The 14,767-nt window shown below is 39.9% G+C and overlaps 1 protein-coding gene across 5 annotated transcripts in view; it reads right to left on the reverse strand.

Moving 5' to 3' along the window:
• FNBP1 (formin binding protein 1) overlaps positions 1 to 14,767 on the reverse strand; it is a 115,910-nt gene that overhangs the window by 11,832 nt on the left and 89,311 nt on the right. For 2 of the 5 annotated variants that reach the window (XM_033123835.1, XM_033123834.1), the window contains exons 9-10: positions 13,781 to 13,978; positions 2,823 to 2,932 (exon numbers count right to left, since the gene is read on the reverse strand). In XM_033123835.1, the coding sequence (XP_032979726.1) occupies positions 2,823 to 2,932; positions 13,781 to 13,978 (308 nt within the window). Of the gene's footprint in view, positions 1 to 2,822; positions 2,933 to 6,730; positions 6,746 to 9,525; positions 9,610 to 12,637; positions 12,734 to 13,780; positions 13,979 to 14,767 lie in introns of all 5 variants that reach the window. The other 3 variants (XM_033123830.1, XM_033123832.1, XM_033123833.1) reach the window with 3 other exon arrangements.

A 14,767-nucleotide genomic window follows, 5' to 3' on the forward strand; every position in this document is an offset into this window, starting at 1 on the left:
TCAAGCTCTTCAGCAGTTTAATTTTGTTCATCTTTTCAAGGAACCAACTTTTCAATCTGTTGATCCTCTCTGTTGAATGTGTATTTTTTCTATTTAATTAATTTATACTCTTTATTACTTCCTTTCTTCTACTTTCTTTGGTTCAACTTGCTATTCTTTTTCTAACTTCTTGAGATGGATTGTTAGCTCACTGAGTTTTAGTGCTCTTTGTTTTCAATGTGAATGGAAAGCTACACATTTCCATTTATAAACATGGCTTTCGTGACACCCCAGAGACACAGGTAGGATGTGTTAACGTTCAGTTGTTTCATATATTTCAAATATCTAGCATGATTTCTTCTTTACAGTCTATGAGTTATTTAGAGCTACACTTCCTGAATTTTGGGGATTGGTCTCCAGCTTCATTGCAGGCTGCAGAGAACATACCTTGAATGGTATCTAGCCTTGGATGTCTGGTCGGGTTTACGTTATGAAAACCAGGATATGCTCAATTTTGGGAAATGTTCTATGTGTGCTTGAAAAGAATGTGTATCGTGCAGTTATTGGACTTACGTGTATCAGGTCAATTTTATGAACTATATTATTCAAATATTGTATCCTGACACTTATTAACCTGTTCTATCAATTACTGCGACAACTGCATTGAAAATCACCTACTCTGATGATGCATTTGTATTTCTTGTAACAAAAGGTTAAGAGCATAATCTTTCTGGGTTTCGAGGTTACGCTGTTATAGTCCTTACACATTTAAAGTTTTATTATCGCCCTGATGAACTGAGCCATTTGCTTTGAATCGTTTATTATTATGAAGTTGATCCTCTTGAGTTGAACAGTTTAGGTTTTTTTTTTGACCTGGAGGTCAGTTGTCACACCGTTTATTTTTGGTTGGCATTCACATGGTATGTATTTTCCATTCGTTTACTTTTAATTTTTCTATATGTTATGAGTTGACATATCTTTTGTAGAGAGCATACAGCTGGATTTCGCTTTTTTTGTCCACTCTGAAAAACTCTCTCAATTGGAACATACAGTCTCTTTACATTTAACATATGAATTCATTGTATTTTACAAACACTGATGTGCCAGGCATTGTCCTTAGCACAGACACGTTTCATCCTCACACAAACTGGCACATTAATTCCCTTTTAAAGATGAGGAAACTGAGGTATTAAGAGGTTAAGGAGCTTGTCCAAATTCTGCGATAAAAACACACAGAATCAGATCTACCATCCAAATTTGTGCTTTTCATTTGTCTTGCCTATTCTATGTATTTTTTCTCTCCTTTATTGCCTTTTTTGGATGATTAAAAAAAGTTCCCAGATCATGTCACCTCTGCTGAAAACTAATGTTTTCTGCACAAAACATAAGTTGCACAACAACAGAGGTTTTTATATGTTTTGCTCATTGCTTTTCCCTCAGTGCCTAGAATATTACTTGCACTCAGTAAATGCTCTGTGAAGAGTCATTAAGTGAACAGGTGAACGTGATTTGCTTTATTAGCAGCAAGGACTGCTATGGAGTGAAAAGGTTAACCAGGTTCCACAGCCACCACCCAAGTGACAGACAAATTGTTTTCCATGATATTGGACAATGAAAGTCTGTCAACAAATGATAAAATGTAATTTCAGATACTTGAGTCCTAACTTCTTACTCCTGTACAAAATATAACTGCTCACTTATTAAACAACAAGAGGTTTAATTGGCTTATATTTTTATAAACCCTTTTTGTATTTGGTCCCACACGTAATAAAAAGCACAAAGATAAAATTTTCATTGCATGGAGTATCTTTCTAATACAAAGCTAGAAGAAAGTTAACTATATGTGTGCCAAAGTTTTATATACTGTAACGAGGTTTATAAAATGACCTGTTGTTTTCAGGAGTCGGCCTAACCGAGGTAAATGAATAGAAAACTTTTCTTTGGCATGTATGAAATTGTACTGCCTTACCATTGTGTTTGTTTTTTGCATAACCAAATTTTAACCCCAGCTTCAATATAACCAAATTTATGTAGGATGACCCTGTGGCCTATTTTTAGAGCATAAAAGCTCACACAGATGAATGAGTCATCTAATTCACTCAGTGAGATATAAGTTGAGAGACGATAAAGTGGCTTTTCGATCGGGATTGTTAGGCAGTATCCCTCAAGTGACATGACAGTGTTATAGAGGTTATAAGTGTGGGGTGGGAAGTACAAATTAAAAGAGATATCAAATCTTTCCTGACTTTTTTTTTTTTTTTTTTTTTGGCATGTGCACCAACTTAGCATCCTTAGGATCAAACTGACAAAGCAGCTCAGAAAACTGGGAGGTCCCGCAGTGGGAGCCTTACGCAGACACTCCTCAGAGCAAGCAAACACTGACACTCTAACGGCTGGTGGTGTGTTTAATAAGGCCCCGCGATCTGTTTTCTAGACACCATCAATACGTTCTATAAAAAGATAAGAAGACATGAGGACCTATGGGAAGGCTGATTGTGACTTATCCTCCAATAGAAGGAGAAGTACATTTTGGACACAAAGCTAAGATACAGGGGCAAGAGAGAGGGTGGGAGTCGGGCCGCTTTTCTCTTCCTCATCTGTACAAAAACACTCACCTATATACTCACAATAAAAGACAGAACCATATGCATTTTGTTACCAAAACACAGAAGAAAACCCACTGGTTAGAAGAACCCTCCCACTTGGGAATAAAGCAATCCAGCAGAATGTGTATGACACAACACAGAGTGGAAACAAGCACTTATATTCAAATGTGGTTTTGGAGTTCCCATCTTTCCAAACGGAACCTGAATTTCTTCAGGAGCCATATTGACCCACTCTACCTTTGATCCATCTCCTTTTGAATGTCTTTATTTAATTCATCGACTTTCTGTTGGAGCTTTTTCCTTCTCTGTTCAGGTGGGAGGTTGCTGAAATCCTCCGGTGCTGCACCCTGTGAATGCAAACAGAAATAAGCCAGAACACCTTACGGTCCTCTTCGCCAAAAGATACGGAAGAAGGCCTGCAGGAAAGAGTCCCCAGACACCAGGGGGTGCAGACGTCTGCACGTGTTTGTGAAATCAATCCAGCCCTTTCCCACAACACCCAGCTGAGAGGCAGAATCAGGGCATGCAAGCTACACAGGTCCCACAACCACTTCAAGTCCCAGGGGCGCCGGCCGAGCTGCCTCCGAGAAGGCGAGAGCAATGCTACAGGGGGAGAAAGGAAGAAACACTTCAGACTCCGGGGAGAACGGGTGAAAAACGCAGTTTGAGACTGAGCCTCCACATTACTGCCAGTGTCGGTGGCGACACTGAAGCTTTAAGGACGTTTTAAGTTTTCTCTATAAAACAGTGATAAGTGCCCCCGTCAACTGTACCACGTGAAAGGTGCTGCGTTTTCCCCCTAGTCTGAGTTATTCCTTCCTGTCTCTCTGCACAGGCTGAGGTCAAAAGTTTCCATCCCCGTGAAGTGACAGATGGGACATCTAGTTCCTCAGAGAATAAGGGTGAAAAGGACATTTGAAAAATAGTTCCTTCCCCTCCCCTTCATGTACTCTTCCCCTGCTGCCTTTGAAAGTCTGGTCACTTCTTTTTGACATCTTTAGGGTAGTCTCCGAAAATTCATAGAAGATGCCCTCCCGGCCTCGTCATCAACTTCCCACAGCGTCTGGAGTCAGCCTCAGCTGCGTTTAACCCACCAGAAGTGCATTTTGCTCCCTGATTCCCTTTCCAAAGCAACGGCTGCCTTTCCTCTGAGCACGAGATTGAAGTAGAAAATACCCCACAGGGAGTGTCTAGGCTTTTACGTATGTCACTTGTTAGAAGCTGTGATGATCAAGTGCTTTTACTTACATGAGGCTGTTTTCACAAAGAGAAATTTAGTCAAGAACCAGGGATAAGCCAGGGAATTTAGAGAAGAGATTTTACTTTGGAACCAATGAAACAAAGGCGAGGCTGGAGTGGGGAGTGGGTGGAAAAGAAGGGACTCGGATAACGTCTTTCCAAAATTGAGCTGAGCCTGCCAAGTGGCTTACACGGGGGCTTGTGATGGAAGTTCCTAGGGTGCTGTGCTGGAAGTGTGGCATTCGGCACGTAGTTTACTACCAGGGCCACACAAAGACGTTTCAGGCAGAGTCCTCAAAGACGTGTGTGTGTGTGTGTGTGTGTGTGTGTGTGTGTGTGTGTGTGTGTAGTGCTAAGATATGAGTGAAACCAGAATGGAAGTGACTTTGCCCTCATGCCACACCAAAGAAATTCAATTTGCCTCTAAAACTAGGATGAAACAAACTAATCTTCAATATCAGAAGAAATCAGATGTGTTTTTTCTTGGCCATAAACTGTTGTGTTATATATAAGACCTGAACCATGTGCTTTTCAATTTGCTGAAAGCTCAGTAGTTTGTTCTCATGCTAAGTTCACTGAACACACATGAGCATGTTTTCTAGAACCGAGGTTTTGTTTCATTTTGTTCCTTCATGCTGGAATCGGCAAAACACAGTGTGAGATGCACGGCCTCAGAAGTCAGGAAATCTAGCAAGCTCTCAGTGTTGATTTGTTAACATTTGCTGAGGCTTACTATATGCTCTGAGTCCAAAAGAACTTGCTACAATGATGGAAATGTTCTCGTATCTGCATGGTGGCTGCACATGGCTACTGAGCATTTGAAATGTGGCTGGTGCAACTGTAGAACTGGGTTTTAAAATGTTATTTCATATTAATTAGCTAAAATTTAAATCGCCACATGTGGTGAATGGCTTCCACATCGGACGATGCAGGTCTAGACTGTAAACAGGTGTAAAGTTTGCACTGGTGGATAAACAGCTGCAAAGAAGTCTGTAAATAAAACACACTGTACTTAGGACTTCTTACCCCAAACAACAACAACAAAATGCAACCCTGATGATTTATAGAAACGAAATGAATTATATAATAAATAGACCAGGAGTCAGTCTGATTGACCAGTTAGGTCTCTATAGATAGATGGTCTATGTTTCTGCGTTGTTATTTGAAAATGAATCTCAATAACCATGCCTCCGACAAACTTCACGTTGCCCATGGAGATTCAGGCCAACACCTTCTTCTAGATCCAAAGAAACGTAAGGTTTCCAGAAGTACCGTAAAAGGTCATTTTCTCCAATTAGCCTTTGGAAGCTTGAATTTCTTCAAACAATACTCTGACCTATGAGTCATTTTGCCATGAAGGAATTTTATGTTTATAGCTTTGAGTCATAACAGATTTTCTGCAATCTTTGGAGCAGCCCAGGTCCCAAAGAACCAGATGGCGCTGGGATTGGACGAGGGGGTCACACACGTAGATGTACATTTTAACTGGCTTTGGCTCTACGAGGATCTTGTTCTACAGCTTCTGGAATCGAACACGTGCTTCTGAGCGACCCCCCTCAAAAGGCAGAAGCATAAGCTGTTTCTCCAGATTTTACTGTTTTTACACCCAAACCCTCTCTGTGACACTTCACTTCTTTATCAGCTTCGAAGTAATGGTAAAAGCAACAATTCAATACCAGGTTGGTAAAATGACTTGTGCCTCAAAGAGAAAGACCGCCCAGTGATATTAGGTTTGCTGCTAACACCTCAGCAAAAGAACAAATAAAGGGCAAGAAAGAGACCCTGGCACCCGAGAGAGTCCTAGTTTCTCCCAGATTCATAGCGCTGAGGAATGCAGCTCATTTAAACATGTAGCTCTTTCCTTCTTGTAGAACCCTTAATCAAGGACGCATCACGGGGCTTTATGTCAGTCTCAGAAATGTTACATTAAATAAAATATTTGTTTTTTGAAGGGTTGCGTCAGTTGCCAAATACTGTCGGGTTGAAATAATTCTGTATATACGTGTATGTATATACTTACACATGTGTATGTGTCAGATTAACTGTAAAATAGAATCCTACGTCATCAACCGCGGTTCCTAAAGTGATGGTCTCGTTCCTGGTTGAATTGTCACCATTTATCATTGTCCATAATTTCAGGATAGCCTCAGCTGTGGTTTGAGAATACTATGTAACTTACACATATAGGAAGTATAGTTATGGGTTATGTTGGTTAAGAGTGTCTTTTAATAAATGTAACAATTAGTCTGTTTACTAAGGCTCTACAATTAAATAGAAACAACACAGAACACTAAGTAAATTGTTTTAGAAAGGCTTAGGAGGCTCTTTTGCCCTGGCCACAAAATCGTTTTGTGATTCCTTGAATCTTCCATGCACAAGGCACCCATGTGTTTATGTAGCACCTTCAAGATTTCATGGGTTTCGGTTCTCGCAGGCTGCCTTAGACCCGAGTTCGGGGCTGGCATCGTTCCCACCTGTCTCCTTTGGGTTCCCAGGGCTTGTCACCTGCTCTGTGGCTCCCGCGAAGGAGCATCTTTCAACTTTTAAATTCACTTTAATTCAAAATGACCCAATAAGTAAACTTCCCAATAGTTAATATTTATCTTCATATTTCAATGAAGTTGATCCATATTTATCATCCTCTTAAGGCCCCGATAATAAAGAAAACCAAATCATGAGTTAAGCGTTAATTTTCTTAGCAACTTGAAAGATTCAGATCGCCTCTAGCAGAGTCTCGACCTTTATATTTCCAAGCTTTGGAAAAGAAACAGCAACAAAAGCACACAGAAGAGAAAGACAAGTCGACAGTTAACTTTGAAGTTAGGCTGCATATGGCACAGCACCCACAAAACACACACCAAGAAACCTGATTCGATTGAGGACATGCATGGAACAATTGTGCTTACCAGCTTGAGAGAAAGCTTCGCGTAAAAATTGAAGGAGGGTAACGGGAAAAAGAGAGAGAGAGAGAGAGAAACAACACATCAGAAGAAGAACTCGGTCATCTCCACCGCATTAGCATAACACATAAATTCACCTGTCGCTTTGTGAAAATGACTTGGAGCGGATCTGTGCAAAGTTCACGAGAGGGGCTGATACCCACCAAAACCTTTCTGTAGCTGCCACGTATGTCGCCAAAGCAAAGAATGAAGACGGAGGAGAGTTTCTGGTGTCAGTTCTATAGGGTCCCATCAGCCTGGATATCAACTAGGCTAAGTTTGTAGTGAGTGACATACGATGATGATAAAAGACAGAAATAATCACGTGGACTTTAGTTCACCAAATTTGCCACGGAAAGTTTTACACAGACTAAAAGAGTCTGAAAAGCGATTACTTCCACCACAGACAAGTCATAATATTTTTTTAAAACTTTTTACTTATTTGTGTTTTTCAGGATCCATCAGCTCCAAGTCAAGTAGTTGTTTCAATCTAGTTGTGGAGGGTGCAGCTCACGGTGGCCCATGTGGGGATGGAACCGGGAACCTTGTTAAGAGCACCGAGCTCTAACCAACTGAGCTAACCGGCTGCCCCGACAAGTCATATTTTTACATTAAGGAATTCTGACATATGTGAACACTGGCATTTCTTGGAGGCATTAAGGCAAATTCTCAAACTGGTGAGCAGGTGAACTACCTCCAGGGGCCAGAAAGCCCCTCAGCGCCCCACTGGAGGCAGAAGGACGATGCTGTCCTCCACCTGAGCAGCACACACCACCTCCTGCTCTGCGGAAGGGTCTTTGGAGGCTTTCCATGGCATACAAGCCCCATCCGCGGGGCTTATGTGGCGTTTGGGGGAATTAACAGGAGTTAATTCCTGCTCTTGAAAGTCAGTTCTGGGATATAGTCAACTGTCTCAGGACACAGATAGCAGCTATAATCCTGCTGGGCCTTAAGGCTAGTGAAGGTACAATGTTTACTGGACCCAAAACAGATCAAAATTAGGGGAAAAAAAACAAACCCAAACATTTGGTTCTTCATGAATAGGTGAGACCTGCTTTGAGACTTTAATGCGGTATTTTGAGAGTTCAGTGCATATTTACTTAGCTGTTATCAATCCTAAAAGTTCAGCTAACTGATAATAGCATCCAAAACTATGTTGGGACAAAGTACAGCAGAACATACGTGCCTTTTGATTTTAAAGTGGGAAGACAGAGGGTGTTCAAAATTCCTGAACCAGATTTAGAAAATCTCATTCTTAAGATTAACTCAAAGTTGGCACTTTTTTGTAAGTAGGCATTAAGCTTTTAAAGAAATTGTCTCTATGAAGAAAAAGGAGACTTTGAAGGAAAGTAGCAAGACTAAACTTTTGGGGAAAAAGGGCCCAACCAGTCACATTCATGACTTAACTCCTTGCGCCCCTCCTGTGAAGTTTAGCACAGATCTATTCATCACAATTTGAGTTCTTTACAGACAACAGTTAATGGTGCACAGCAGAAAACTTTGCCAACACCTTCCCTACAAAGCACAGTGCCATATGAAAATGTTTTCTCATACATTATTGTCTAAACGTTGCTAATTCAAAGGCCGAGATTTGAACTCGGTCCGTTATCTGCTCTGTATTTGTCTGCTTCCATTATTTAAAGTTACATATTCTTTCTTTAAAAGCAAAAAAAAAAAAAAAAAAAAAAAAAAAAAAAAAAAAAAGAAACACAAACAAAAACAGAATTCTAATGTCAAAACGCACAGCCTAGGAATATTACCACTTCATAATAATAAGAAGTCATTAGGATTGGGAGTAAGTCCCAATAGAAATAGGAAATACCAAATTCTCAGACAAATTCCATTTTCTGAAGTGGACAGTGATGGATAACCTGCCAGCGGAACCATCACGGCACACGGTATTCCTTTTCATGATTATAAACTGGTTCTCGGTCTTATGTTGCAGGCCAGCCAGTTAGATCATTTCAAATCAGACACTGAATCATCTGCTAAGAGCATATTTTCAAGGCTGCATGAGGTGCGCTGTGAGACACCTGAAGAACTACAAAGCTGTCAGTTTCAGGCGACAATTATGGGACCTTGGGAGCCACAAGTGTCAATAACACATGAGGGGACACAGAGCTAGCGAATCCATGTGTTATTGGGCAGTCACAGGTACTAACCTCAAGTACAAAGAAAGGGGACAGTGAAAATAAATATATAAGCAATGTGTTGTTGGTCCACAGAAAGTCATTTTACTCCTCTCTGACCTTGCTCACGCTTCACGGATTTGTTTTGGTTCTCCGAGCGTGATGGCATAACTCTGGTCGGGATCCATCTGTTACAAGCGTGGGCCTGGGTGACCGTGCTACACAACAGCTGTCTGTAAGAGCGTCATCGTCCCATGACCACGCTCCGCAGCTGCGTTTTATGGGGGAAATTCTGCCGTCAAATCCTACCAAGTGGCATCATCTCAGATGTAGTCACCATCAATGAAAAGGGGGAGAAACCAAGGTCCGCTTACTGACATTTTTAGGCAGTTTGATTGTCAGAGGGAAGTTTGGTTCCTTTTTTTCATGCAAGTTTTCTGGATGAAATAGCCTGTGGTTGAATTTATACAATTAGGCTTTTTCTCCAGTGGTGGTGGTGGGGCGGTCTCTCAATTGAGAACTTCAATTCTCGAGTGGCAGAATAAATGCATCGGGGTCCCCAGTCTTGGTGGTGTCAATGGGGTTAGTGCCTGTGCCGTGACTGTACGACCTGGCCATCACAGGTAAACTTACAACATAGTCCCTAGCTTCAAAAGCATACGTGGGTTTCCCTATCGTCCTCTTCATGAGTTCTTTGTGAAAACAGAAAGACTGAGTCTGCCAATAATCAGTAAGAGAACAAGAAAAAAATGAATAAAAGTATCCATAAGATTGTAACATCTGACAAACAATTGGTAAAGATTTCCAAAATCTTTGATCAACTTTGATGGCATTTTTTTCCATACAATGAACTCTAAAACCTGGGGCAAATATATCTATATTTTAGATTTAGAAGTCCCTGGCTCAGACCAGAAAAAGAAATCCTAATTTAAGACAATAAAGTTACACTTTGTAGATTATAAATTGAGAACATACTATCTAGTGTAAAGATGAAATATGAAATAGTGGTTAATAACGTTCAAATGGCATACCAGTCTTTAACGATGTTCAGTGAAACAGAATTTTCTTGTAAATGTCAACGATGTACAACAAAAATTATTGTATCCTGTTCAATTATTTAGAAATAAAATCAGCTAAGAAATGTTTGCACAAGATTTACACATTCTGCTGATAGAAACAGATTATTGAAATCTGGATCTGAAAACTGCAAACATGATAAATTTGAAGACATATTAAAATCACAGATTTGTTATTTTCCTAGGATATTTTTCCTATCTTTGGCATAATAGCCTTAAAGTTAAAAAGTAGAATAAATAAAATAGTAGCAAGAACTGTATCATTTTAGTCATGGATACAGTAAACCATATATCTTCCACTTTGAAATTGCTTTACAATCAAATTTATTTCCCCAAACTTCAGATGTATTTTTTGTTTTGAACTTCCTAATCTTACTTCTATAATGTATTTTCTTTTTCTTTTTGCACTGCCACTTCCTGAAGGAAAGGACATCAAATCTGACCCCAACTAACATAAGGGAAGCAAAAATATGTTTCTATTTACTTACTAATGTTTTAAGTACACAAGTTTGTACTTGTGTGTGCGCAAAAGAAAACACACTCACTGTTTAGAAATGTTTTTTAACAGGTTTCCTGAACATAGATTTGAGATGTAAGAAATAAAATTCATTTTGCTAATCATGGTTAAAAAAAAGGGCGGGGGGAGAGTTTCTTTAAATTATCAAAATAACCAGTTTCCCAGTTCACTGCTTTTTGTTTTTACGTGTTATATTTTTTTTTTGCCACCTTTATCTTATAGTTATTGATTACTGATATTCCTTGGTCTTTTCCTAAACATTTAGAGAATACCATGAAACAGATTCAAAAACCACTTGCAACCAACAGACTGTGTGATGTTGAGGGAAGAATGGAATAACTATAGAAACAAATGGTAAACAATCATGAATAGTCAACATCTTTCGTCATGAGATTCCAAAAGACAAGACAGAGATATTCATTATAAATATAATAAATGAGTGCTCTGCAAAGCTTTTGGAAGTGGCAGAGATGGGTTAACTGGTTTACAGTTAAAATGAAACTTTACAGTCCAGCAAAAACACCTGGTCATCTGTTGGAAATTCTTCAAATAATGACTGGAGACGGATGGGCAGTTCTAGAAGCCAGCAGAATCGAGATCTAAGGATAGAGTTCAATGTGACCCACCATCCACTTCGGAAGCTATAATCTGACTTCTAACGATGGCTGCCTTGAAATTTCTTAGAAATTAATTTTCTAATTCCTAACCTGACAGGCTGGGTCACTTTAAAACAAGACAGTTCTACCAACTGTATTCTTTGCATAAAACTTTGAGATTCCCTTATTATAGGAACTCTGCATATAAAGTAATGGGGGGTTTTGTCTCTTATTTTAAAACAGAACAACTTAATTGTCTATTAGATATTTACATTCCTTTTTCCACAGAAGCAGGGAAGAGCAGAAATTACGTTTGTGGAAGCACACATCCCACTATAGCTGTCTTGCTACAGGAGAGGACACAGGAAGCACTTACTGGATGTACTAAAGGCACTAAATGTTTATTTCCTCTTGATAGTCACACTTCCTTATTCATTATCAACAATATTTTGGGACAGCCTAGACTAGACTGACCATTTAGATTTAGTCAGGACACGAGCTATTACTTTATTCCAATCTTTTATCAAACTGCTATCTACTTTGGGTTCCTGGAGCAATTCCATAAAAGGCTGTGACTTAAGCACCTGCGGTCTCGATCAGAACGGCCCACCTGAGTCTAAATAACACCCACGTACGAGTCAACCATATCATGACAGATTCTCCCTCGATGTGGATGTCACAGAATCTCAGACCATAGGAACAGGCTCCCTGGCTTTACCTCCTGGCCGTCCATCTTCCTAACTTCATCTGTTTATGCCTCAGTGTTCTGATCAGTGAAATAAGGAATCTTAGTACCTCAGTTCTTAGGTTGAAAAAAGTAAAGGAGCACCCAATCTGGCATACAATAAGCACTCAATAAACATCAGCTGCTATTATTATTTCATTCTTTAAGGAGAAATTACTGCATCAGGCCTTTTCCAGTTGGATATGTTATCAGAATTTTTATCAACACCTTACAAGTTCACCAGGATAGCTAAAGAAACCACTGTAACCCGCATTTCCCCTCTGAAACCTGAGGCGTAGTCAGAGACAAGTGTCTTCACGACACTCACATTGCGTCAGTAACTGGGAAGCAAAACATCTTCTGACTATACAGTGACCTCCAATTCTTCATCTCATCTGTCATTAACTTTAGAAACTGAATCTAAGTTCCCTGTTTTGGCAAAATCAAGGTGAAATATTAATGACTTAGAAGTTTTAAAAGGGAAGTGGACAATTGTCACCCCAATAAATAAAAAAAAAAAAGGGAAGTGGAGAAAAGTCCTTTCGAAATGTACTAAAGACAAAAAGAACTCTGGGCTGGCTGGTTCTCTCTCTCTCTCTCCTCTCTCTCTCTCTCTCTCTCTCTCTCTCTCTCTCTCTCTCTCTCTCTCTCTCTCCATCCTGCTTCCTTTCTTCTTTCTTCTTTCTGTCCTTTTTTTAACTACACGTCACAAATTCTTAGTGTTTTATGTTATGGGAAAACACAATGGATTCATTCACAAACAAAATAAGTTATGCAGAACAAAACAGGCAACCAAAGCGCGAGAGAGACAGGATTCCCGAGCAGAACTTACCCCTCGCTTTAGGCTCCTGAAGCAGTGGATTTTGGGTTTGGAGGTCATGAACTCGTTGAAGCGATGGGAGAGGGGTTCCTTTTGCTGCTTGGGAGACTGGGGGCCGTTGGGAACAGCAGAGGGTGAGGCAGAGGCGGGGGGGGGGCGGGGGAGGCTGGGGGGGGGGGGTTAAAAGGGACATAAGCTATGTATAAGAGATGGAGCAGTGACAGAGTAAAAACCAGAAACGAGAAGATAAGACACAAAACAAAAATAAGCATCAAATAATATTTGAAATCCAAAGCAAGTCAAACACAAACAATTAAATATTTACGCCATGGTCCAAAAGAAAACATGGAGAGTATGTCGGATGAAGAATATGATGAAAGTGGGAGTTTTAGTAAGTAGTGCAACAGAAGAATAGCAAGAAATATTTGACAAGCAGCTCATGCAGACTTTCACATGCGAATTATAGTTCTAATCAGTTACTCTAAACCAGTTTAAGCCAGAAGGGTACATATTTCGAAACCACCTAAACTCTCACAGCTTGATGGGAGAAAATGAAAGACCTTAAATGCTAGGGTTGTGAAAATAGCAAGACAGTCTTTTAAAATTAAATATGCAATTATTCTGAGGGTAAAGCAGTAATGTCGCCTCGCTCATATTTTATGCCAGGTTAATGCCGTCATGCACCTACGTATCACACTATAAAAAGAAAACGAAAAATGTTCATGGATCCACATGTTAACATGAATTCAAAGCCAAGTTATTAACCCATGGAAACAATTTCAATTAGATATGCTGATCAATTGTTATAGAAATTTCGCGCACGATCCCTTTTCCCCACCGAGGTAACCAGCAGTCAGGGGGACTTGGGAGTGAAAGGCATGATGGGAAACAGCCGAGAGGTCAGTAATCTGTTAGTGTGGGTGACAGGGTACAGGTGACAATGCATCTGAATCAGACAAATGGCCATGGCAAAGGTACTACCACCAAAGAGAAATAGTGTTTTAAAATAAAATAGCACACTAGTTTTTGTTTGTTTGTTTTTTTGCATTCTGAAACTATAGGTTTAAAATCTTAGCTTTTTGAAGACTAAAACATAAAGTCAAAATCTGCACACTTTACAAAACTCATTTCACACTGGATACCACCGATTAGTACCTTATTTTTTTTGATGAACGGCCATAACTTTCCTTTGGATTTGCCACCAAATTTGAGCTCTGCTTTGCCTTCTCCTCTGGAATTTGAAAGGCTGTTCTCGGATATGGTGCGTTTCATTGGCTGAGTGTAATCTTCAAATTCAATGTCTCCGGGAGGCTCAAAGCCTGACTTATAAGCTTCTATTACCAGCTGTGAATCCTGAAATGACACCCATCACACACAAATACATTCAAACACATGCAAATACTTTTTACACAGTGACTCATGTGCACTGCATATAGATGTTATTCTAAGGACGTTACATTGATTGATAATGGATTTTTTCCAGTAGTAGTCTTATCATTAGGAAGAATAAGTATAATTTGCAAAGCTATATGTCTAATTGAGATTTTTAAAGATACTTTCAAGAACCATTTTTCTCCATCTGGAGGAACAAATATTCATTAAGAACAACTTTGCTAAAAGGAGAAAAATTGGGCCATTATTAAGCAATTCTCTTGAAAAATACAGTAATACAAAAATAAAGATCATTTGGAAAGATTTCAATTTCTTAACATGAGCCCGCATTTCAGCTTGCCATATTTTAGCTAATAATGCATAGGTGTGTCACAGACTGCCAATCATCTTCCAATAGCCACTCACACTTCCTTCTTAGTAACAAGAACCCGATTTTAAGTTGGGCACATTGATTGCCACCCAGCTACAAGGTTTCACTCCCCAGCCTTCCGTATCGCAGGAGGTGGCCACCTGACTACGCCTGATCTCTGAGATCTCTGAGATGCAGGAAGAAGGACAGTGTACAGTTTTAGGAAGCCTCTTAAAGGGATGGCATGGGCTCTTCTCCATCCATACTCTGCTTTCTGGAATTTGGATGTGATGGTTGGAGTTCCAGAAGCCATACTGAGTTTGAAGGTGACATCATCACGAGCTGTGAACCGGGGGGAGTCAGCGTCCACAAGGACTTAGGGACCGCCCACCCATGCCAGG

The sequence above is a fragment of the Rhinolophus ferrumequinum genome, chromosome 12 (assembly GCF_004115265.2).
Source record: "Rhinolophus ferrumequinum isolate MPI-CBG mRhiFer1 chromosome 12, mRhiFer1_v1.p, whole genome shotgun sequence".
NCBI classification, from domain to species: Eukaryota; Metazoa; Chordata; class Mammalia; order Chiroptera; family Rhinolophidae; genus Rhinolophus; species Rhinolophus ferrumequinum.